The sequence below is a fragment of the Rhodnius prolixus genome, unplaced genomic scaffold, assembly GCF_049639745.1.
Source record: "Rhodnius prolixus isolate KJV_2025 unplaced genomic scaffold, Rpr scaffold_1, whole genome shotgun sequence".
In the NCBI taxonomy this organism is placed as follows: domain Eukaryota; kingdom Metazoa; phylum Arthropoda; class Insecta; order Hemiptera; family Reduviidae; genus Rhodnius; species Rhodnius prolixus.
The window spans coordinates 34364088-34388357 of record NW_027411581.1 but is presented as its reverse complement, the minus strand read 5'-3'; the positions used below and the strand labels follow the sequence as shown (position 1 = coordinate 34388357).

At 34.2% G+C, this 24270-nt stretch overlaps 1 protein-coding gene across 4 annotated transcripts in view; it reads right to left on the bottom strand.

Moving 5' to 3' along the window:
* The window catches only part of ss (aryl hydrocarbon receptor spineless), a 285172-nt gene that overhangs the window by 90163 nt on the left and 170739 nt on the right, over positions 1 to 24270 (bottom strand). For all 4 annotated transcript variants that reach the window (XM_074138437.1, XM_074138430.1, XM_074138440.1 and 1 more), the window contains one exon: positions 3690 to 3787. In XM_074138437.1, the coding sequence (XP_073994538.1) occupies positions 3690 to 3782 (93 nt within the window). In that variant the 5' untranslated portion in view covers positions 3783 to 3787. The remainder of the gene's footprint in view (positions 1 to 3689; positions 3788 to 24270) is intronic.

The following is a 24270-nucleotide window of genomic DNA, read 5'->3' as shown; positions in this document are numbered from 1 at the left end:
TAAAGGGGCTTTCGACACCGTCAATCACACTATACTGTTTCAGAAGTTAGTACAGATTGGTGTAAGTGTAAAAATGATAAATTTAATAAAAAATATTTATAGTAAATCTAAAATTAAACTTGAAAATCAAGAGATAGAATTAACTAAGGGAATATTACAGGGTGATGTTATTTCTCCATTACTTTTCTCGTTGTTCGTCCATGATATAGTTAAGTGCCTTAAGACGGATGGCACTAGCGGTATCGCTATTAATGAGTTAACCGATTTAAACGCCCTTTTATTTGCCGACGATTTGGTCATTCTGTCAAATACAATAGTAGAAGCGCAAAAGAAATTACATCTACTTGAGCAATACTGTGAGAACCATGAACTCGAAGTTAACTTGGATAAAACCAACGCTGTAGTTTTCAAACGAGGTAGAAATAAACACACTAGGCCGTTAATGTATACCAATAAAGAAATTAAAATTTTGGATAAATACTGCTATCTTGGTGTTTTGTTCAATTCGTCGGGTAGATTTCTGAAAAATTCAGAATTTTTTGTTAAAAAAGGTATGCTTGCCTCAGCTAATACCCGAAGTATTTTAAATAAAACGCGCAGCAATAATTGGGCCACTGAGATGACTTTATGTAATTCCATGGTAGAGTCGACGGTGTTATATTCGGCAGAAGTTTGGGCACCTTTATATTGTCATAAATTGGAAGTAGTGCCATTGAGATTTTATAAGTCTTTATATCACTGGCCAAGAAACACACCTAACCATTTTGTAAGATTGGAAAGTGGTCACAATAATATTGAAATAAAAATTGTTAAGCGTATGGTTACATGGCTGTGCAGAGTAATGGAAATGGACTCGTCCAGATTACCTAAAATTTGTATTCAAAGGTTGAAAGCTCTAGATAAATGGTCGGGCAATAAAATACACTATAATTGGTACACACAATTAAAAGAGAAATTGTCCAAGGTTGGAATGATACATATCTTAAATTATGAAAATCCAGATATAATACGCAAAGAATTACCTAACTTAGTGGAAAAATATGTAAACCACCATGTTAGTAAAGATGTAGAATCTGTTCTTAATTCTAACTATAACAAAATGTATAGATGCATAAGTGCCCTAGGCTTTAAAGAAAGTTATTTGCAAATTCATTGTAATTTAAGTAAACGCAGAATATTAAGCCAATTAAGGATATCAAATGAGAACCGATTTAAATTATTTTTTAAATGAAATTTGTATACACTTGAAACAGGGGAAAATTGTACAATTTGTAATCTTCAGAAACCTGAAAATTTAATTCATTTCTTGTTAAATTGTCCAATATATAGTAGCTGCCGTAAAAAATACTTAACTAAATATATTGATAGATCGTTAGATGAGCTGGGTAATTTGCAAAAATTTTTATGTATTTCTGATTTGGAGCACTTGAATAATGTGTATTATTATACAGTCTCAGCACTGAAAGTAAGAGCTTTTATTTTGAATGAATAGTGTTTGTAGTTTGGCCTTCGACCACACTATATTGTCTTGTGCATTGATCTGTTAAATAGTTCCACCAGAAGTTGGTGAATTTGTTTATTAAATTTATTTTTGTTCCTTTTAATTCAATACAAGTTTGTAATGTTACTATTTTCTTATTTATATAAATATTATTGTATTCACTATCAACTCCTTGTTAGGAGATATTGTAATCTCAAAAAACAATAAAATCTATGTCTATGTCTATGTCTACGTAGCAAGAGTTTCACTATTTCTCCTTTTAAAGCTAGCATAAGAACTGAACACATCATAAGCCCGCAATCTTTAAAGTACAGTAAAACCCTAGAAAGTATGAAATTAGTGAAAAGGCGACAAGTTCAAAATACAGTGGCTACTACTTGGCTGTAACATATTTAATGGTTCCCTTTCTATGGCCTCTTGATTTTTCCTTAATAGCCTTTATGAGTAGAAATTGTCCAAATTATCAAGAAAGGGTGGCAATGTTAGCCCATTTGGTGGGCCATTTCGATTTAAGGACCTCGTTACGGTTTCGCCGTCTCTATAATAAACAGAATTATATGTCCGTACATTCTTTATCGCGATCGCTTTTATGGCTTTATTATTGAGGTGGCTGCAACATTTTACTGCTTTTTTGCCTTTCTTTCATTCTTTTATTCATAGAAACATATTAAAGTGCAAATTAAAGATTTGATACAATTTCGCTTTAATGTAAAACTTACTTATCGTAAGTTAAAATTTAGATTTGGATTTGCTGCATGGGTGCCCTGTCATATATTTACGAGCAAGATTACAATAGCTGCAGAATTGAAAATGTCCAGTCAGTTTTAAATCTGCTATCGGAATGAGTAAACTGTTAATGCGATCAATACCTAATTTTTTTTTTTTTTTTTTTTTTTCCTTTATTTTTGAATTCGCAACTGCGTAGTACAAAACGCAATAAGCAAATATGATAGCGTAACATATAGTACATAATGTGATATATAAAAATAAAATAAAACAATATATAAAGAAAAAAGAAGAAAAGAAAAAAACAAAGTAATATAATAAATAAAATAAAATCACTGGAATGGCATGAATGAAGGCCATCCAACGATGACCATCATAAGTCGGTTAATGTAAATACCGAATGAGTGGAATACGAAGGATGGCCTTGTTTATCTTTCGACCAGGTGATCCCGAGGCCACCGGCGCTTCAGTCTGCGAGGAGGATTTGACGGGAGGTTAGTGCAGGACAGGTTGTTGATTAAGGGGTTATGATGATGGTAAAGTTTGGAGTGGAATTTGATGTAGCGGGACTGGGCAAAATACCTAATTAATAAAATAATTGTGAACAAGAATAATTGATGTTAAAGAAAGATTTTTAAAAATCCTCTATTATCCATAATTTTGTACACATTTCGTGAACATGCTGATTCTCTTTTTACAGTAATTGGTGTAACTAATTTTTTGATTTCTGATTAATTAAAAGTAGAGCTTATTTATTAATATAATAGGTTTTAGGGCAAATATGTGGCGTGTCATTTGGACACCTTCCACCAGCGCAGCAGTTAAATGAGAATTAGAATTTCGATCATTTCTCTTAATGATTGTGGATTATAAAGCCAGGGATTTAGACATTTTTGAGCAGGTTTCTTAACGAGTGCAGTGACATTTTGCTAAAGGTAGTCTGCAAGCTCCTAGTAAGTAAGATATGTCTAATATTAATAGACGCTGAGTACATTTATAACATATATTATCTTGATAAAATCGAGTAAGATATTGTAAAGAACTTGCATAAACAAATATATGAGAGATCGATCAACAATTTTGGAATAAATAAACAATAATAGAACTTCAAAGGAGGGGATGGTAAAGCGTAATTACAAAAACAAACAACAGAAAAAACATTTACAAAGAATCGCATAAGAAGACTACATGAATAAACTCTATAACCTCAAAATGTCGAGTTCATAAGCTTAGCAAATTTAAATGGATACATCCAACTAAGCCCAAGCGTCGGCCGAAGACCTGAAAAAAGAATTATGAACAGACTCTAATGGATAAAACGTTTCTGGGGTTGTTATGAAAAAAGAAATACAAACTATATTCCCTTAGCAGAATGTCCCATTCAAAGAGGACGATGATATGGTAGTATTTATACAGTAAATGTAATTAATTAAAAAAATAAAATAAAATATTTCGCACGAACCTGCAAGAACATGTCGCCATCTAACATTGAGTGGTCGTACATACTGTGATCAGCTCTGCTTCGATACTGGGCCTCTTCTTTTTCCTTGTGCATCGTAACTGCAAAACCAAGACAAAGAAGTGATTAGAATATCGCTGTCAAATGTAAGTGCTTGCTTGTTTGGCTACAACAACTCATCCGTGTAGCCTTTACCGACCGGCTGATGACGGAGGAGGCGGAACAGAAACACAATACCAGAGAGGAAAGTTGCAAGTCACCTGTAAACTAGACATTATCTAAACTGGCCAGGCCCATTAATCAAACTAACTAGTTGATAACCATTCAACAGGCTCAAATATTTTAATCTAGAAATTAGCATCTTATCCTCTGATTAAATATAAGTTAGATATTTTAATTTTAAATATTATTTGTCCATATTGTGCACATCGTAAATAAAATAGAAGAATTTTTATAGGTCGAATAGCTTTTCATTATTAATTACTAATTGATTTCTCTTTCCTTTTTCCTTGATTTCCTTTATTAGAGTTTTCATATGGATATAATTTCTGAGGTCTCCAGAGTCCGAAAAAGAGATACAACTCACCAGAAAAAAATCTCGGACAATTTGATTCCAACGCATTTCTTTAAACTTCGAATGTTTATTACGCATGTGAAGAAATATTGTATTAAACATTTCCCCTGGAATTCTTTTTAAGGCAGATCTGAAGTATAGGTGGGTTTAACTTCCAACTAATGTGCCAACTAAGGGTAATGAGCGGTCTCATTATGTAGTCTGACATTAATAGAAATTAAAAGGTAAGTAAAAATCCAAATTGAAGCAAAGCAGCTGAGCGAAAGGTGCTTCTTTAGTCACTTCTTTAGTTAATTAATTGTGGGTTTTTATCGATTTTATATTTAGAACAAAATAGTTTTAAGAAATATTTTATTTCCTAAATTATAGCGAGACAAAGTCATGTGAGTGGTAACACCAAACATCTAATTCTTTAAAGAGTAATAATTAATTATCCTAACAAGAGGGCCGTCTTATGGGTTTCAGCCACAAATCGCTAATGGACCAAAAGTTATTCATGGCTTTTACATGAACGATCAGAAACAATATGGTTAATCGCGAGATCAATTATTTGACAACCTTCAGTCAGATTATTGGAACGACACTCGGAATTAAAAAATGCTCGGTTCTCCACATAAAACTTGGAAAAATGGTTGACAATATTGAAGAAATCCTAGCTCTAGGAACTGCGGCGCATCAACTTGGAAATGCTCAGATATATTAGTATTTATGGATTTAACGAAAGCTCAGGAAAAACAACCAAATCGTAGCGGAATTTATGCACAGAATTAACCTGGTGCTACAAACTAACCCATCCACTAAAAATAGTAACAAAAAACCATTAATACTCGGGCAATACCTTCGCTCACATACAGTTATGGTGTTCTGGAATAGTCTAAAACCTGGTTTTAGGAGGTTGATCCATTATGTATATACTAGGATGGCAGCCATTCCAGAGGCTTCCTTGGCTAAATTGTAGACTGACTTTCCGGTAGTAGAAGGAAGTGGTCTTGAACAAAGAAAATAAAGAATCTCTGCAGAACGAAAGTACCATCTCCAAGAAATTACTTTGAACATTATGATTCTCCGTTCAAACAGTATCTCAAGTGGTGTGCCGATAGAACAGCAACCATATTGCTCTAAAATTACAGAGTAAAATGCAGTTGCAAGGTGATCGCGTAACGACCTTGATACTTCACTAAGTTGTTACAGCTTGGTACTCTATTGCTAGAAACAAGCGCCCTAGGAGCAGGTTTTCCACCAAAGCGCAATAGAAAGCATGTACATGGGCAAGTGCAGGTAGTGCAGTGTGTACATCGAGCATCTCACGTCTAGCAGCTAAATATGAACTCCGATGGATTATCTGTGAAGATACTACAATTTCTCAGTCATTAATTTGTAATAGAGAAACAAGACGACTTGAGGAATGAACTCCTTTCAGTGAGTATAGAAACACCCTGATTTTATTAAGAAAGGTAGGGTTTACAAAAATATCCAGATGTCACTAGCAGAGCAATTCCAAACTACAGATAGTAGACTTGGGAAAAAAATACTACCCAAATAATTGATACCACTGTGATCCATGTTGAATATATGCTGAGAGTGGAGAGACAAAATTAGGGCATATCAGGAACTGAGTTTAGAATTGAAGTAGATTATAACCTGAGCAAATCTTTGTTTGTCCCAGTCGTGATACTGATCAATATCTCAGGACAGTAGAAGCTTTTCATATATTTTGTGGGGAACTGCCATTGGAAGTTTAGTATAATTTCCCAGCAATGCTGCCTAAATAAATATAGACAAATCCACATCTCTGAAATATCCAAAATAATCCGAGAAATAATTTAGAACTGCCGATAATGTACAAACATAAAGGTAATATGCTTGAGAGGAAAACAAATTCTATTTTGAAAGTCGGTCTCACGTACGTAGGCTTAAGAAATCAGATTTAAAGCACTTCGTGAGAAGAAGCCGTACAGATTAGCAAATGACGATAAGAACAGTGGGAATAGTTACTCCGCAATTCGGTTCACAGAAGGTTCTCCAGCTTGTAAGGAGTTGAAGCAGAAGGCCTTGGAACCATAAAACTGGGACTAGCTGAATACGCAATGAAGAAGGATGATTTCCATAAAAGTAGTAAATTTACTTGGAATGAGAAGTGAAGTTACAAAAAAATACTACAAACAAAAACAGTGTAGTTAGAGTAGAGGAGGTTGTCGAGTTTAATAGAACCAAGACGGTATAACTGCCGACATTGCGTGCCACGAGATCTCGCTCCTCATAATGGTGAAAGAATTTTTGTAATTTTCTTATATAGAAAAACTACTTTAGCAAATGTATACTGAATCATTTTGTCCAAAAAAAAGAAAATATTTACATTGTTCTTTTTGACCTACTTTACAATCTTCCTCTTATTTTTTTAGCGCAGTACATATACGGATATCCTGTTTACCATTTATTAACTTAAATACTTCTGTCACTAATATAGAAAATCCATATTAGTTAGCAATCAGGTTGCATTGAATTATTTATTTATTTTATCACGAATCGATAAGACAGTGTTCAGAAATGTAAAACATAATATAGATGTAGTAAAACGACAAGATATTGAATTCCCGCTCACCGAAAATGTCTAAAACTGCGAAAATTCTCTTCAAAGTTGCTTCCGCAGGGAATACTTTTAGTAATCGTGATATTTCTGAAATCCTCGATAAGAGGATTATGGAGGTTCGACGTTTATTCTCAGATACTGAGTAGAACATTGGAGAACCAGTTTAGTTTAAGTTAGTTTAGTTTGCAAGGTTATACAACCCAAAATTAAAAATTAAATGAAATATTTCGTCTTAACATATTTCGTGTTATTCTTAACACAGATCATAATATTGTTTTTAATATAACTGAACATCATTTTTAGAGTATAATTTTTTATTAGGAAACCGAGAAAACTAAAACCTGTTGGGAAAATTTGAATTTTGATATGATAGTCGGTGACGCGTTTTTCGCGATTTACAGAAGTAAGCAAAGTGTGTGAACAACAGTTCACAGTAGAAACACCTAAAATTCTGATTGACTTCGCGCAAAGAATGCCGCAATTAATGAATGTATTGAAATCCGCCAAATTACTTTATTTCTGGGTTCAAGAGCAGTCTGCTTGGATTATTAGTCGGTTTGGATTAGTCTGCTTGGATTGATTATTGTTTAATTACTTTTTCTACAGGTTAAGGAAAATAGTTTTTATTATAAACTTTTAACAACTGAATTTCAAATTAGAATTTGATAAATTTTGTGTGAAGGTTATTTAAGATATTTGTTTAACTTTTATACATCTGATTAAAAGAGTTATTTCTATTTGGAGTTTTTTCCTTCAAGTTGAACTGGAAGAAAGTTTGGGTTAAGAATAATATTTGCCAGAGTTTTGATTTATTTTAAAAGTTAATGAAATTAGCAACACTAATATCTTAGCAGGGCTTAGATTGGGAATCAAATTTGGATTACAAATTATATTTATGATGCATTTTTATAAAATCCATTTCAAAGAAAGGTTTTGTGAACCTTGGCTCACCTTGAGAAAAAAGACCACTAGATTTCTCTTTAAGCATCAAAAAATTTGAATCATTTTAAGACTTAAGCCTCACTTTAATAATATTTCATCAGTTTTAGAAATTGCAGAGATAAAAACTTAATTCTGCCCAATTACGAGGGTCGTTTGAAAAGTCCGTGCAAAGTCAGAGAGATAGCACTACTGGCGCGTATCGAGGTTATGTTCAGTTAGTAGCATCTCTTGGAAGAACACACACCAAGTTTCAGCCAGATCGGTCTATTTCTTTTTGTTTGGCATTCGTTTGAATCGAGGAAGTCGAGTGATTTTCAAAAAATGGATGAAAAAGAATTTCGTGTGTTGATTAAACACTACTTTATGAAAGGCAAAATGCCTCAGGAGACTAAAGAGAAGCTTGATAAACATTATGGTGACTCTGCACCTTCGATTAGAACAGTTTATAAGTGGTTTCAAAATTTTCGGAGTGGCCATATGGGCACAAGTGACGCTGAACGTTCTGGACGCCCTGTTGAGGTTACTACTCCAGAAATTATTGATAAAATCCATGATATGGTGATGGATGACAGAAGAGTGAAGGTGCGTGAGATTGCTAGTGCTGTGGGCATCTCGAATGAACGGGTACATAATATTTTGCATCAACATTTGGACTTGACAAAGCTATCCGCAAGATGGGTGCCACGATTGCTCACGCTTGATCAAAAACGAAATCGTGTGAAGTGTTGCAAGGACGGTTTGCAGCTGTTCCAGAAGAATCCGCAGGACTTTAAGCGTCATTTCGTCACTGTGGATGAAACATGGATACATCACTACACTCCTGAGACCAAAGAACAATCTAAACAATGGGTTACCAAGGGGGAAACTGCGCCAAAAAAGGCGAAGACCGTTCCTTCGGCCGGAAAGATTATGGTGACTGTCTTTTGGGATTCGCAAGGAATAATCCTCATCGACTATCTGGAAAAGGGTAAAACTATTACAGGTGCATATTATTCATCGTTATTGGACCGTTTGAAAACCGAGCTGCAAGAAAAACGCCCACGATTGGCCCACAAAAAAGTCCTTTTCCATCACGACAACGCACCAGCTCACACCTCAGCAGTTGTGGTCGCAAAATTAATGGAAATAGGGTTCCAACTCGTTTCACATCCCCCCTATTCTCCAGACTTGGCTCCCTCGGACTACTATTTGTTCCCCAATATGAAGAAATGGCTGGCGGGAAAAAGATTTTATTCAAACGAGGAGGTGATTGCAGAAACGAATGGCTATTTTTCAGACTTGGACAAATCCTATTATTCGGAAGGGATCAACAAACTAGAGCAGCGTTGGACGAAGTGTATAAGCCTAAAAGGAGACTATGTTGAAAAATAAAAAAGGTTTACCTCAAAAAATTAAGTAGTTTTTATTTTTGCACGGACTTTTCAAACGACCCTCGTATATGTGCAAACCCCACATATTTTAGGCGTTAGCCGCCACTGACATTTTCTATTTTAATAAATTCCAAAAAAAATGGTTGGAACGCTAATTTTGAACAGAAACTTCTCACTGAAATTGAAAGGCGCTTTTACTTTATTATCTTTGGTTTTTGAAGTAAATAAAAGGATTTTTCGTTATATATAAATGTAGGTTTTTTATAATACAGTTAAAATTAGACATTTTAAAGGAACATGTTAACTCGCACTTACGGTAAATACTTACTCACTAAAAGCGCCAAAACCAATACCCATTCTCTAATGAAACATGATTTTTCCTGCATTGAATTTCCTCGAATTCGTTTTTAAGTTTTCCGGTTTATGAACGTTGGCTTCATTCGCTAATTCGCTATTCGTTTTTCACGTCCATTGCTAACCAATTTGAGGATCCAGCTTCGTAAAGGTTTTCTTCCTTTCAGTACCTTCCTAAAAATAAGTTTTTCTTTTCTTTTTTCTTGAAAGCTTTTCTGGATTTCTCAAAAGATTCTCGCTTCTTTCGATTCCCTCTCATATAGTAAATTTTGTACATTTCTGTTTGTTCTACAGTGTTACTATCATTCGGTACCCCCGCAAGAGGAAGCAGATTAGCTGCTTCTTGGGGAGTAACGCCCCCACGGGTCCTAGTCACACACTTACTTCTGTACACATTTCATACGTACATCAAACAGACACACATACATGCGAATACACATACACCACACTCGTATCAGACTTCAAACTAAGGATCTCAAGAGGGGGGAGACAAGCTCTCGGTTTTCTTTAAATTTTTTATTAATTTCTAATTGAATTATTTTTTCTTTTGGCAAAATTAATTTTAGATCATTGTGAAGAATAATTTTAAATGTATCAGTATGCAATTAGATAACTGCAGTGAGTTAAAAGTCATGTTCTTGAAGGAAGGAAAAAGATGTGGCAGACCCAAGGAAAAGTGGATAGATGGCGTCCGAGAAAGCCTCCACGGTTATAGACTGAGAGATATCCGGGATAGATCCAGTCGTACTAATGTTGTACCAAATTTTTTTAACCAACTAATACAAATCTTAGAGTACATTTACAATTTCCATACATGCAAATAAGCAAATTGCAAGCTAAACCCGGAAAAGAGATGAATATTTGTATCACAAAATAACGAGATGCTGGTAATCAAAATTAATTAAAGAAATGTTGTTAATTAAAATAGCTTGCCAAGACGAGAGATATTTTTCGGACATAATAATTTTTATATTAATGACTACGATTGGATTAATTACTTTGTTAGAAAGGCCAGTTTAATTAAGAAAATAAAATAATTTAGCTTACTTGTTTGTTATTGTTATATTTTCACCATAATAAAATGATTAATTACTTTTCTTAAATAAACATGTTAAATTTATTACACTTTCACAATTTATTACTTGACGTTGCTGTAGTTTACATGATATTAGCATGCAATTAGTCGGCTCCCCTGTTTTGATGAAGAGTCCATCTCAAGAGAAGAAATATGATAGAACATTGGTTTTGCTGTAGAATACTAACCTTACATTTCTGCTCTGAACCAATAATAAAAAGCTAAATTAGAAGTAAAACAAAATGTAGGTTCGTTAGTTTACTTTCTTTTATTTTATGAACGGCCAGAATTAGCGCTAGTTGAGTGTAATATGTAATTATTTTGTAACACTGATTTTGATTTTATTTAGTTCGTTGATCCTACAGCTTTGGGGAGAACACTTTCCTTCTTCCTTTAGTAAATATGAGGAACTAATTTACTTGTAACTAATTTAAATTTCTTGTTACATCACGTGACATTGCTTTGTCTTCGAAAAATATTTACAGACTGGTCGGTTCAACATATAAGGTCATTGTTGCTTGGAGCCTCCTCCAATTGCATGTACATTACCTGCATGCATGCATTGCCGGCACCGGGCAGAAGATTCTCTCGTTACAGATAATAATACTGTCCGTCAAAGGAGGGTGAACTTCAAGGAGCTCTTAGGAATAGACAATCTAAGGGCAGCTTGGACTCGAACTCAGCACCACTCCTTGAGAGGCCAATGCACTATTCAGCCAGTTCCTTCTCTAATTAATTAACTCTTTTTCAAAAAAAAAGCAGTGGATGCTTATTGATATTAATTACTAAAAGTGAAAATAGATGATGAATTTTGAGAGACAATCAGGTGGAGAAATGCTAATAAATTAAAGGAATACAAATTGATAACAGCGCGTGAGGTTTACTAAAATTTACCAATTATTCCGCGTGACTTTCCAGCCCTTTTATGTTTGCAAAATAAAAAAAATCAGTCCGTCTGAGGATTTCTTGGTTTAAACCTACCTACCGCAAATATAAGTATTTCTGTTCATAAATATATAGCCGTTAAAAAATAAAACATAACCGTGTAAATAAAAGCGGTTTCTTTTTGCTAATTGCTTAGATTACTGTTTAAAGCCGTTTGGTTTGACCAAACCTGAGAGTTTTATGACTGCGTGTAGACATAATACTGGGTTGCTACGAGAAGTTATGACCGAATTTAAAACTCACTTCACACCAGAAAAACATTTCAGATACTTTTAACATATATTTTTCTCTTTTTTTTTTTTGATAGTGTTTACTCAACTGAATTTACGAAAATTTTTCGTAAAACTTTTTATTTAGATCTGTCTGAATTCATTGTACGTCTACAATATTGGTTTTGAAGGTAATCGAATTATATTAATTCATTGATTCAGAAGAAAGGACCTTGATGGACGAAATTAAAGGGTGTCCTGGGTAATTTGTTCAAGAGATGGGTAATTCGGGATTAATCGCCTGTTCCTACAGTTTAGAGGTTAATGCGTCGGGTCGCTTCCCGACCATTTTCAATGCTGAAAAAAAATTAGTGGCTTAATTTTGGTTATGTAGAACATTAATTAAAAAAAAAAAAAAATATTAAAACCACTATTATTTTGAATTTGTGGGTAAAGTATTGCGACCTCATGCAGAAGAGCAAAAATGGACGTAAGGGTTAAAGAGGTAAATATTTCTTAAATTTATGACTTAAATAAGTTAGATACAGGAGTTCTAACATCAGGAAGTTAGAAGTTGGAAGAAGAGGTCTGACGAGTTCTACTCAATCAGCCGTTTCTTCAGTTCTCAGCTGCACTACCTGGGTGTGAGGTCTGCCCGGGCTATCTGGGGAGATGAATACTAGAACTCATTTTCTTTTGTGCCTGTGGACTATTTTGTTCCATCTTGTACTGAGTGCTCTTCAAACTAACCCATCAATCGTCAGCATTATTACGGAATATCCAAATGTTTTATCGGAGATTTCGAAAGGTTTGTACTGAAAAGTAGTTTCCTTCAATATTCATTGAGAGAATATTGTCTCGTTCCGGAGGCCAGTGACCTCAAATATTCATGTGCCCTCGTCGCTCAGAACTGACGTTAATCGAATTATCTCTTGCAAATTTTTCAAATAAAAAATTACTCATGAGCAATAAGTACTCCAAGAGTAGAGCAAATCGTAGAAGCCATTTTCGAGAAAAACCTCAAAATTTCTGTTTCAGTAAAGTGGCAATATCGGTGGATATTGATTTTGATTAATCAGATCAATATCTGATTTTGTCTGATAGAAAACAGATGACTGAATTTGTTCTTTTTGCCAGTTTCCATTTTCAGTATGTTGACCACACACTCCTATAGACATACACACAAACATGCAGATCAGGATGTAAAAACCATTTATTTTTTGGACGAAAGCATATCAAAAATTTGGCCCGCTCGCAATACTCTTTCTTTGTCAATGTAGTAAGAAAATAGAAGGCCCCGCCAGGGTAGCCGAGCGGTTAGACGCAAGGCCTGCAAACCTAAGATGTATTGTGATTCTGGGTTCGATTTTCATCCCATGATTTGGTTCTTATTTAATAGTTAATATGAGAATATTGGTTACTAGTCGCCCGATTTAGACGTAAAACCTGATTTAAAAAAATGAACATTACTTACTTTATAAGAAAGTAAAACATGGACGTGGTCGGACATACCCTCTGTCCCAAGACTGAATAAAGTAATCTGGATGTTAATAGGGAATCAAGGATCCAGATTTCCTTCCCGCAGCACTCGGTCCTAGGCTAGCTGGGCTTTTAAAGTTTTCTGATTCCATTGATCAGCACATTACTAATGGAAGAAATGTAACTTAATATCGTATTTCTTTTTATTCTATCTAGATATAACATACTAAAACATGTGTTGCTGTATTGTGATGCCATGGATTAATAAATTTAATTTTAATAGATACAGAACCTGCTAAATGGAATGTACTATCCTTATGGAATTGTAAGGACACATGTAAAGAAATGCTTATTTTTTTCAGACTTGTTTAAAGTCTACCAAATTCATGGAATGAATAAATAAAACGTGAAATAGACAAATAAGGACTCAATTAGCCAGGTTAAGGAGCTTTGAGACGTTGAATTAATTTTCCTTACAAGGTATTCAATGTAATTATATAAGATATGTATCTCTCCATTAAGTATATTTAAATAAGTTATAGAATTAATTTGCAGCATATTTTAGAATAATAATGAGATTCTTTTTGGGCAAAGAGCAGATAAATGTATTTATTTAATTACTTTAGAAAAACAAGAAAATAGGACGAAAAATAACTACCAGTTTCAGTCGTTATACATTTATTATGCCGAGCTTTCGACCTAGGGACTAGGTCATCTTCAGGGCTGTGGGACAGATTTACAGTGTGTTAACAATACTTATATTAAAATGAATATATATAATGTAACATAATTTACAAAATTATTTAACTAGTTGACAATATAATATTTTACATCATTAAAGGTTGGTGTGATTGGATCAAGTTGAGCAGATTGAGATGGGATGACCATGTAGCGAGATTGGATGCTGATGAAATTCCCTCCAAACTTCTACGCGAGACACCAGACAGGAAACAAAGGGAAAGCCCAGGTTACGGTGGCAGGACGGTGTGGCTCAAGATGCTTCGAGTTCGTAACTGGATTCGGTTGTTAAAAATAGGGACGACTTGCGGAAACATATTGAGGAGGCCAAGACCCACATCACTGGGTTGTAGCGCCATGAAAGAAGAAGAAGAAAGGTTGGTGTGTCTTCTGTCTTGACTGCTCATGGACTGAGTGTGATCAGTTTTATGTGTAAAGTTGTGAGGAAATCAGTGTTGCCAATTGTCAAGTATTTTGTAGTAAGTTGGCGTATATGTTTAAATTGTTCGTGTTCACATGCACTCGTTTCCATTTCCACAGCCCTGAAGATGACATAATAAAAATATATATTATGACTGAAATGGGCAGTTATTTTTTCATCCCATTGCAACAATGAAACAGTCACCAAAAATAATGAACAGTAAAAATAAGAAACCTTATTCTTACATCATGTTGGACTATGTTGTAGCGTTAGACTATGAAGTTAGTAACAAACTAAATTGGAGGGTGAAAGTTAGGTGAAGAAGGTGGAAAAAAAAGTAGGAATTATGAATGTGTCTAGTCTTGTATAGACAGGCACCACCCTCGCAGACATAATGGGGTGGTAAATGTACACAGAGTGATTAGTTGGTATCTATGACTAACGGCAAGCAATGACCGGTGTCACTATCAACACTATTATAACCTATGTTTGGGAATAAGAACCAGGTGCTCTCGGCTATAACCTACCTCCGTGTAGCCAAGTCTAGGGGTCGATATCGCATTAACTCTCTCCTTGGTCAGCTGCCAGGTGTGCACTACGGCTATTTTACTTCCTATAACACGCCCCATTTCCAGACAGAACTTTACTTAACTGCAGTGCATTATTATCTTCTATGAGATACCGGCGTTCATTTTATTATTAAGAATTTTATTTTTTTACTGTATGCTTGCTGTAAAGTGCTTTATTACTCTGTTATTGTCTGTAAATGGAGTTAGGAGTTTGAAAAGAAATTGTGAAACCTTCCCTTCTAACCTTTCACAGCTCTCGAGTTTGAATAACTTTTGCCCCTAAGGTAGAACTGTAGGCAGTAGACGGAAAAAAAGTGATTACGAAGAGGCTCTTCTAGAGAAAGTTATTCTAGTTACATTCATCGCAATGTCCTCAAATTTGAAATAATTATAAACAAATCTCATTCTCCCTTTTTTATTAAATGTTTTGTTCAAATAATCCAATCCTAAGTCACTCCACATAGTTTTGTAGTTTCATTTTGGTGCTTTAAAAACATAGTTTTCAGTAAGCAGCTCAATTTTGGAAATATTAACTTTGCTCTCTTGAGGTATAGTGATCTTAATTAAAAAGCGAATACAGTATAAAAGCAAACTTCTCCGAAATAATGAGTTCTGGAAGCTACTTAGAATAGTATGAGAGGTAGGTCACCAACCGGCAAGTCCTAATCTAACGCTGATGCAATGTAAATACCCCTGCATAATGATAGAGAAATGGGGAGTATTCACAAATGTCGGAGCTTAAAGGTCATGGAAAGAATGCGCATGTGTATAATTTACCGTACTTGATTAAGTTTTTTCTTTTTTTCATTTTTTGTTTTCTGTTTGTTTACAAGCTGTGAAATGAGCCCCTCTAGTAACTGGTAATGCAGCACGCAAGTCACTCGCTGGCAAGTGTTTACAAAACTGAAATCCTATTAAGATAAATGATTTAGAAGCAGTTTATGATTACTTTATTTTAAGGAGAATACTTTGAGTTCACAAACAATATTTATTTCGCAAATTTTGAATTAAATAATAACAAAGCAATCTGCTATTTCCATCTATCCTTAACTATTACCAACTTTTACTTTTGTCCTCTACTTATTAATGTTAAGTCCCTAAAGTCCAAATTAAGCGCAAATGAAGTGGAATTTCATGCGCCAAACAAAATTAGGCTCCTCGGATGTTCTAGAAAGTGTCACTTCATTTTCAACGAAAGCTGAGGAATTAGATATTAAAAATTGAAGTTAGATGTAGTTTGATGCGGTTGGCTGGTTTTCTTGGTTAAAAGACAAAAATGATTTATCTCCCACAACCTTAGGGGTATTTCCAGAGGGTAAACCACACAAAGAAGTCCATATTGTATAAATTCTACCAGTAACCACATAGTAATAGTGGATCTCTCAGTTATGAGTAATGGCCAAATTCAGGGAATCAATTGTAGTAAAATAATAGTAAAAATTTCGTTGAAAAAAATCCTTCCTTCAGGAGATATTTCATACTTCGTTTTTCCATCTTTACATCACGTTGCAGAATGAGTTAAAATTTCTAGTTTTCTTAAGCAAAATGTGTACATAAAAATGGTTTTTGGAATATTGTCTCTGTTTGGATACAAAATATCTCGAACACGAAAAATTTGGGTGCCCGATTGTAAATGACGATTAGCAATCAAAATTCCTCAAAATTATTGCTTTTCTTGATTGTAGTTTTTATTTATTTATTTTTTGAGATTTTCATAAAAATTTGTATTCATCTTGAACTACAATTTTAATTTAAATATTTATTGCACAATAATTTGAACATTGAACATTTTTCTAGCAAAATTGGTGGAAGAACACCAGCAGGGTGAGGTTGGTTTCCCTTCAAAGAGCTACTTTATAAAGGACGAACATGTACCTTACTGTTATTACTTTCTATCTTTGCAGGTCTGTAGAGCTGTGCTAACAACCTTAAATCAAGAATGTGATGCAATATCCGCTCCATTTATTTATAAAATATCTTTAAATTATTGAAAAATTGAATTATTCAAAGCTCTTCACTACTTTTTTATTTTCCTAAATAAAGAATACAAAAATTCTATCGACTAAAAATTTATTTAAAAAAATAAGTACAAGAGTCTAATTCAGATGAAATTTATCGAACAGATATTTATATCAAAGAAAATAAAAAGTCTTTGTATAACCCGCATAAAAAGAAAAAGTATAAAAGAGCACAATTCATTGAAAAGAGATATAAAATGCGTAGAAATTTGAATAATAGTGAATATACGATGGGGCGGCAGGTATTCAGCAAGGTGGACTCTATATTCAGCTCAACTTGTATTCGTAATAAATAAAATACTGCAGGCACAGGAGATGTTTTATTTATCTGTAGTTTAATTCTATCTTTATTATCGTAATCATTATCTCTGAACTGAACCCTTTTCTTAGGATAAATGAAATTATGATTTTGAATATTTTTGTAATAATTTTAATAATCAAATATCTTTTTAATGATTTACTTTGTGGTTTTTATTTGAGCCTCCCTCGAGAGTCACTAAATCGAAACAACGGTAATTATTTAGTTTTAGAATATTTTTTACTTTCAGTACCCAAAGAGGAATTTATAATGAAAATTTCACCTACAATGCAGTCTTTTCACTTTTAACTCTAAAACTAGTTCAAGCAAAACTCTATATGTTCCGAACTAAGTTTTCAGACAAAATCCTTCATCGTAATGAAAGAAGTTGCGGATTCTCATCCACCAACATTTCTAATATAAAAAAGTGCCAATTATTCTCCACTGAAATTCCACTTATCTGAGCTACATAATTCATATAACCAGTTAAGCGCGGAATTTAGTTTTAAAAAACCCCCCACAGTGTGCGGAATTAAAATCAGACAGTAACGTGTATACACGTTGAACGCAGGGCAAAACAACCAAAAGTTTACAACGACGTAATAGTTACTGCAAGGCACTTTTTCTGCAATTTCTGGAGGCTTGAGATTACAGAGCATTCTGTGCTCATTCAAAATCTTGCACCACTTCACGTATGCATTGCTCTAGTTAACTAGGGACGCAAGAGCTTTTACAAGGAAGAAAAGAGCTTTGAATTCTGTGCAAAATGAAATCATGCTCGTACTGAGGTCTGAACCTCTAAGGTAAAAAACGGCATTGCACAAGGGTTGAGAGCTGCCTAATTCCCAATCTCTAATGGGGAGACCAAACATGTACCAACCACTTATCATTTGGCTGACTCCCTCCACCCCCCTCCGTATAAAATACTTGGCAGTTCTATTGGTAAGATAAAGGAAACATCCCACAAAATAATATTCTTATTGTATTTTATTAAAACTTCGAGTTTTTATAGTTAATGGCAATTTTATATTTTTCACAACGAGTATACACGTCGAACATCACACAGAGATTTAGTTTGACATGTATACACTCAAACGCGCTTAACTGGTTTTAAAGGATTTTGAAGAAGTTGCTACTTGAGCCAATCTTCTAAATTTGATACGTAAATATTAGACATAAAATTGAAGGCTAGAATTTCAACTTAAATTTTTTTTCTTTTCCACGCATTAATAAGACCTAAAAAGGTTATTAAAGTTTATATCATTTATCACTAAGGTAGAAAGATGTTTTGAAAAATTATACGCGCTACAAAACCTTACATAATTACCGAATTATAAATTAAAATTTTTGTACAACGTGAAGTTGTGAATATTTTATGTAATCTCATTTAACGATCTCTCACTCATAATGATTAATAGGAAGTGAAAAAATGACCCATTCTACAGCATTTAATTTAAATAAATAACTTCGTTTTTTATTAAGGGTTCTTGTAATTAAGGTTTTTTATGTATGAAGGATTTGTAAGCAAACTTTTTTACTTTTCTTATCGCTTTTATTTGTTTTGGTAATTTTAAAGAAAGTGTAGGGTAAGTGGTGGTTAATATTCATGATGAAGTAGAACAAACTACAAGGAAAAACAATAAAATATTGCGATCTACCAGAAAAGGAACCCCAAAGGAAAGTAGTTTCTAATTAATTTTACAGGTACCTTCGCTCTCGGCCATTGTTTGGCTAAACTTGACGATAATTAATAGGAGTTTTACGAACAGTTCCCACTGAAATGGGTTTAGAAATCCTGTAGAAGTTGGCAAGTATTGTATCAGCCAGGAAATACACGTATATTGTTTAAATTTGAAACAAAAAGTCTGCTTCGAAATCGAATACCGCAAATTGCTTCAAAATGGCCAAGTTTTCTAAAAACCTATAGTTTCCGTACAATATTTGGGCAATGAGGATGCCATTTGAAAAACGGAAAACAGAAAATTAATTGCAAAATGGATTAACACCATGATAAAATTGAAATCAACGTCATAGATTTTTTTCGCAACGAAAGGGAAATACTCACAACCCGCATAAAATAAACTTATCAAATAAAAGTGATATATTTGACGCATAAATATTACGAAATAATATCGTTCGATGGATGCCTAACAATTTCGTTTTTTAGAAAGAAAAGCCAAGGTTCATACTAACCAATCTGGCGCCTCAACAATTTTGTGTGCAAAATTAAGATCTGGTGATGCAAATCGGCGTTTTGCTTAGCTAGCCTCTTATAATACTGTCGAACCTCTCAATAGCGGACACTGGCGGGGGAAAGCAAAGTGGCCGCTGTTTGGAGGTGGTCGTTAGAAGGAGGTAGGCAAGTTTCATAATGAAAAAATATGGGTTTTTTTCTAAACATCTATTTAAAAATTGTTTATTATTAATACGAGATTAAAAAACGTACATAATTGCATAATTATTTAGCTATATGATATGCATCAAGTTTTTCTTAATTATCCGATTTGGTTTTTGCTATATCTTCTAACACATTTATTTTCTCTTCTAGAGTTAACCACTTTCGTTTGAGAGACATATCGGAAAAAATAATATTGTTCGACCAAAGTAATATTGAAAAATGATTAAAATGGTACAAGATGTATGAGCTTGTATAGGAAACCTTAGAAAAAAACAAAAACTTGAGAGGGGATAATTATTTTGATCACCGCGTCAAACGAACTTTTAATAAGGTGGTTGTTGGTGGGGAGGTGATACATATAATCCGTTCCCCAAAATCAATGCCCGCGGTCGCTATGTAGAGTGGCCGTTAGACGGAGATTCTTTTATATAGAAAGTGTATTAGGGGTAAAACGGGGAAATCCAAAAACTGTCCGTAAATGGAGGTGGCCGCTAGTGAGAGCGCCCTTTGTGGGAGGCTCGGCTGTACTTTATTATAAAAACACTTAGCTGAGCAAAAGTAGGAACATAGCTCTGACATAATAACCAGACAAAAATTAGCTCACGTTCATTTTAATGCAGTTTGTATTTGTTTGAATTTATTTAGGGTGAAGGGACCAGTAATTGACTGCTTAAGAAAAAATTCGTGTTTAAGATAGAATAACTTCCGTTATTTTGGCTCCAGGTGTAGGTTGTAAAATTGTACCGCTCCAGTAGGATGTATTTTATTTTATTAATATTTTAAAAGCAGTAAATTCGATCTTTATGTCAACCAAATATGATTTTTTTTGGAAGTATGTCAATGACCCAGTAATTGACATACCGAATTTTCGGTGGAACCAGTGTTTGACATGGGGTGGGACCAGTAATTGACATACAAATATATTCATGAAACGACATAAGGTATGCATTCAAAATCACTTTTAAATCTAAATAAATCACCTAAATCACTTTTTCAATTGGATTTATAACAAAAATTAGTCTTATTCATAATTAATTACAATCAGTTTTTAAATAGGCAAACCTAAATAATCTAATATTTTTTCAACTTTACCCTTTTTTATGCAGTTTTTGACGATCAACCCTTACACAACTGTCCTACTGGACAATTTTAATTAAGTCCAAACCAAGACAGGTAATTTGAAGAACAGCCCTTACTTTCAATAGTACCAAGGAGATATTAGCTAAAATGCTTGTTAGATCGTACACAATGTCTGTCGGCTCGCTTTTATCTCTTTCTCTCAACTCTTCCGCTCTCTTATCCTTTCAAGTTTCCGCTAAATATTTTGTTACTTAAACCTTTTTTTGGGAACTTTTTTGGTTCTTACTCTACCAAACTACCCTCTCTACTTCCGATTAGACTATGTGGTCACATCCTTGTTTCATTCATTCCGCCTATAACGCTGCTACCTATGGCATCTACGCGTCTTTGGGTTCGAGTTGTTGGTGCTTTCTAATGAACCAAATTTCTCCTACGCTTCCCTTCTTTTGGAGCGCTTCGTTAATATTTTCCACAATCTGTGCTGCCAGTGTCATTTGCTTCGAAACCAAACTATCTGAATGTAATTTATTCTTACTTTCTGCATCTATTCAGTATTTTATTGTTTATTATTACTGAGTTACCTCTTGGGCACATGTATATATACATTGTGTGCACGTTCATCGCGTCCCGCCACAGGTTATAAGCATTCGCACTTATAACAGCTAGATGAAAAAACAACTAGATTAAAAAATATATATCTGTTATTGACTCTTTAACTTGGAAAGGATAGGTATTAAAATACACATCCCTACAAATAAACCACTGATATTCACATAACTAGGTGACCAATTGACAAAAATATGTGTTATTAAAATAGGCACACCATAAAAGAAAAAATGAATGAAAAAACAAAATATTCTTTCGGAATACATAGGAAATGAACATCATAATATATCTTATGTAATTGATAATTAGCCACTTGAAATCACAAGCCATTTGAAAACCTCACAAATCAACGGTTTTATTAAATTGGTAACGTTCTCCATAAAGTAGTATAGGGCGATCCAACCTTCACGTGTTTGGGAATTAAAAATGGTTTTCATACCGATTTCATTTTTTTTAATACAGTTTAGCCTATTTAGCCTATGGGATGATATATATTCGTCTTCGGTCAACATTTCTGTCAATTGGTAAATACAATAGATCTTACCATCTTTTTTATGTTATTAATGTGTAACATCACAAAGTCACCAACTCTCCAGGTATGTTTGATTTCGCACCTGGAACTTCTCTTGAGGGAGCTTCATTTTTCCCCTGGCTGTTTTATTTGATGGAATTCTATGGTTCAGCCATTTCCTCCCTTTCTTCTTTGGCATGTGGCAAGGACCCAAAACTGAGGGAGAATGAGAGATTTTCAAACTCCGATAAGTGGGCGTCGTTTTTATCAATCACGTAGGCCTCAGAAGCTGTTCGGCGATCACGATTATTCCAGTTTGTTGTTCATACATTGTTGTTCTCTACATAATAATCATTCTGCATGCCCTCTTGAAATAAGGCGTACATTTGCTAATGCATTAATTTAAACATATTTTGTTGGAAGTTTTACTATTTATTTTATGTTGCCGATTTTTATCAATGATTTTATTTTACAATGTATTGAATTTTTAATTTTAATAAAATTTATCAACCTATCTTATCATTTTCCCAGGAAGTCAATCACTGGTCTCAAACAAAAAAGCTGCAGGACTAGTAATTGACATACATGTCAATTACTGGGCTAATTGCCGATTCAAGGACCAGTGATTGACAGCCCCATTTTAATCCTCAATGCTTCTTATAATTAAAAAAAAAACTATATAAATGAAATCTACAAGTAATACTAATTATAACAGAACATTGATAACCACACGAATATACGAACAAATAAACGAAAAATAAGAAAAAAGAAAAATTATTTTCTTATCAATCCTCCTTAGCAACGGCTTGTTTTTTCCTTGATTTTGAACTTTTAACACAAATAACCTTCCACTGATACCAAGGAACATTCCAATAATTAATATTTTTCTGGAACTGCTGCCCAAAGGCTTCTCAATAACGAAATTGAAAGAATCACCACTAAAAACGGCTCATATCCCTTATAATACCAGTTTATTTCTGGTATGTCAATTACTGGTGCCCAGTCAATTACTGGTCCCTTCACCCTATGTATTTGTGTGTTAATTAAAATTCCTATCTTAAATCGTTGCAGCCGTTTTTTGAGAAATTTCCAAAATCAGCCTTAAAATTTCTCTTAAACTATGATTTTCAGCAATGTCATTACTGTTTCTTGATATTATAATGTCTACAATTATGTACAAAAAGTATTACTGTTGCCTAATTCACGGCTCCCCTATATTCTAGCGCAGGGAGTGATAAAAAAGAAATTGTTTTGGTATCAAGATTATCTCTATCTGTGAAAGAAACATGGCATAGCCCAGATCAATTACATAAAATTGCCTAATAATGAATTGACGTTAAAAATAAAATCAGAATTTAGAGATAGTCTGATACGGAAAGCAAATAGCGCTAAATACCATTTGTATTTACAAAGAATTAGAGTTGGATTTAGGGGAAAACGGATATATTCATGATAAAAACAGTGTGAAGTTTATGATTGTAATAATGAAGCTGAGAGGTGCACTGTTTAACTTAAATTTTAGTGTAAACAGGGATGAAAATAGGCACTGTTGTTCTCTCTGTAATCTTGGAGCGGTGGAATCCTTCCATCCATCCATCCATTTTATTGGGGAATGTCCGATTTTACAGGAGATCAGGGTACCGTACTTGGGAAATAGAAAACTCAAGAAAAGTGAAATTATTCTTTATTTGAATGGCCTTGATTGGTGCAAGCTACGAGGGTCGTTTGAAAAGTCCGTGCAAAAATAAAAACTACTTAATTTTTTGGGGTAAACCTTTTTTATTTTTCAACATAGTCTCCTTTTAGGCTTATACACTTCGTCCAACGCTGTTCTAGTTTGTTGATCCCTTTCGAATACTAGGATTTGTCCAAGTCTGAAAAATAGCCATTCGTTTCTGCAATCACCTCCTCGTTTGAATAAAATCGTTTTCCCGCCAGCCATTTCTTCATATTGGGGAACAAATAGTAGTCCGAGGGAGCCAAGTCTGGAGAATAGGGGGGATGTGAAACGAGTTGGAACCCTATTTCCATTAATTTTGCGACCACAACTGCTGAGGTGTGAGCTGGTGCGTTGTCGTGATGGAAAAGGACTTTTTTGTGGGCCAATCGTGGGCGTTTTTCTTGCAGCTCGGTTTTCAAACGGTCCAATAACGATGAATAATATGCACCTGTAATAGTTTTACCCTTTTCCAGATAGTCGATGAGGATTATTCCTTGCGAATCCCAAAAGACAGTCGCCATAATCTTTCCGGCCGAAGGAACGATCTTCGCCTTTTTTGGCGCAGATTCCCCCTTGGTAACCCATTGTTTAGATTGTTCTTTGGTCTCAGGAGTATAGTGATGTATCCATGTTTCATCCACAGTGACGAAACGACGCTTAAAGTCCTGCGGATTCTTCTGGAACAGC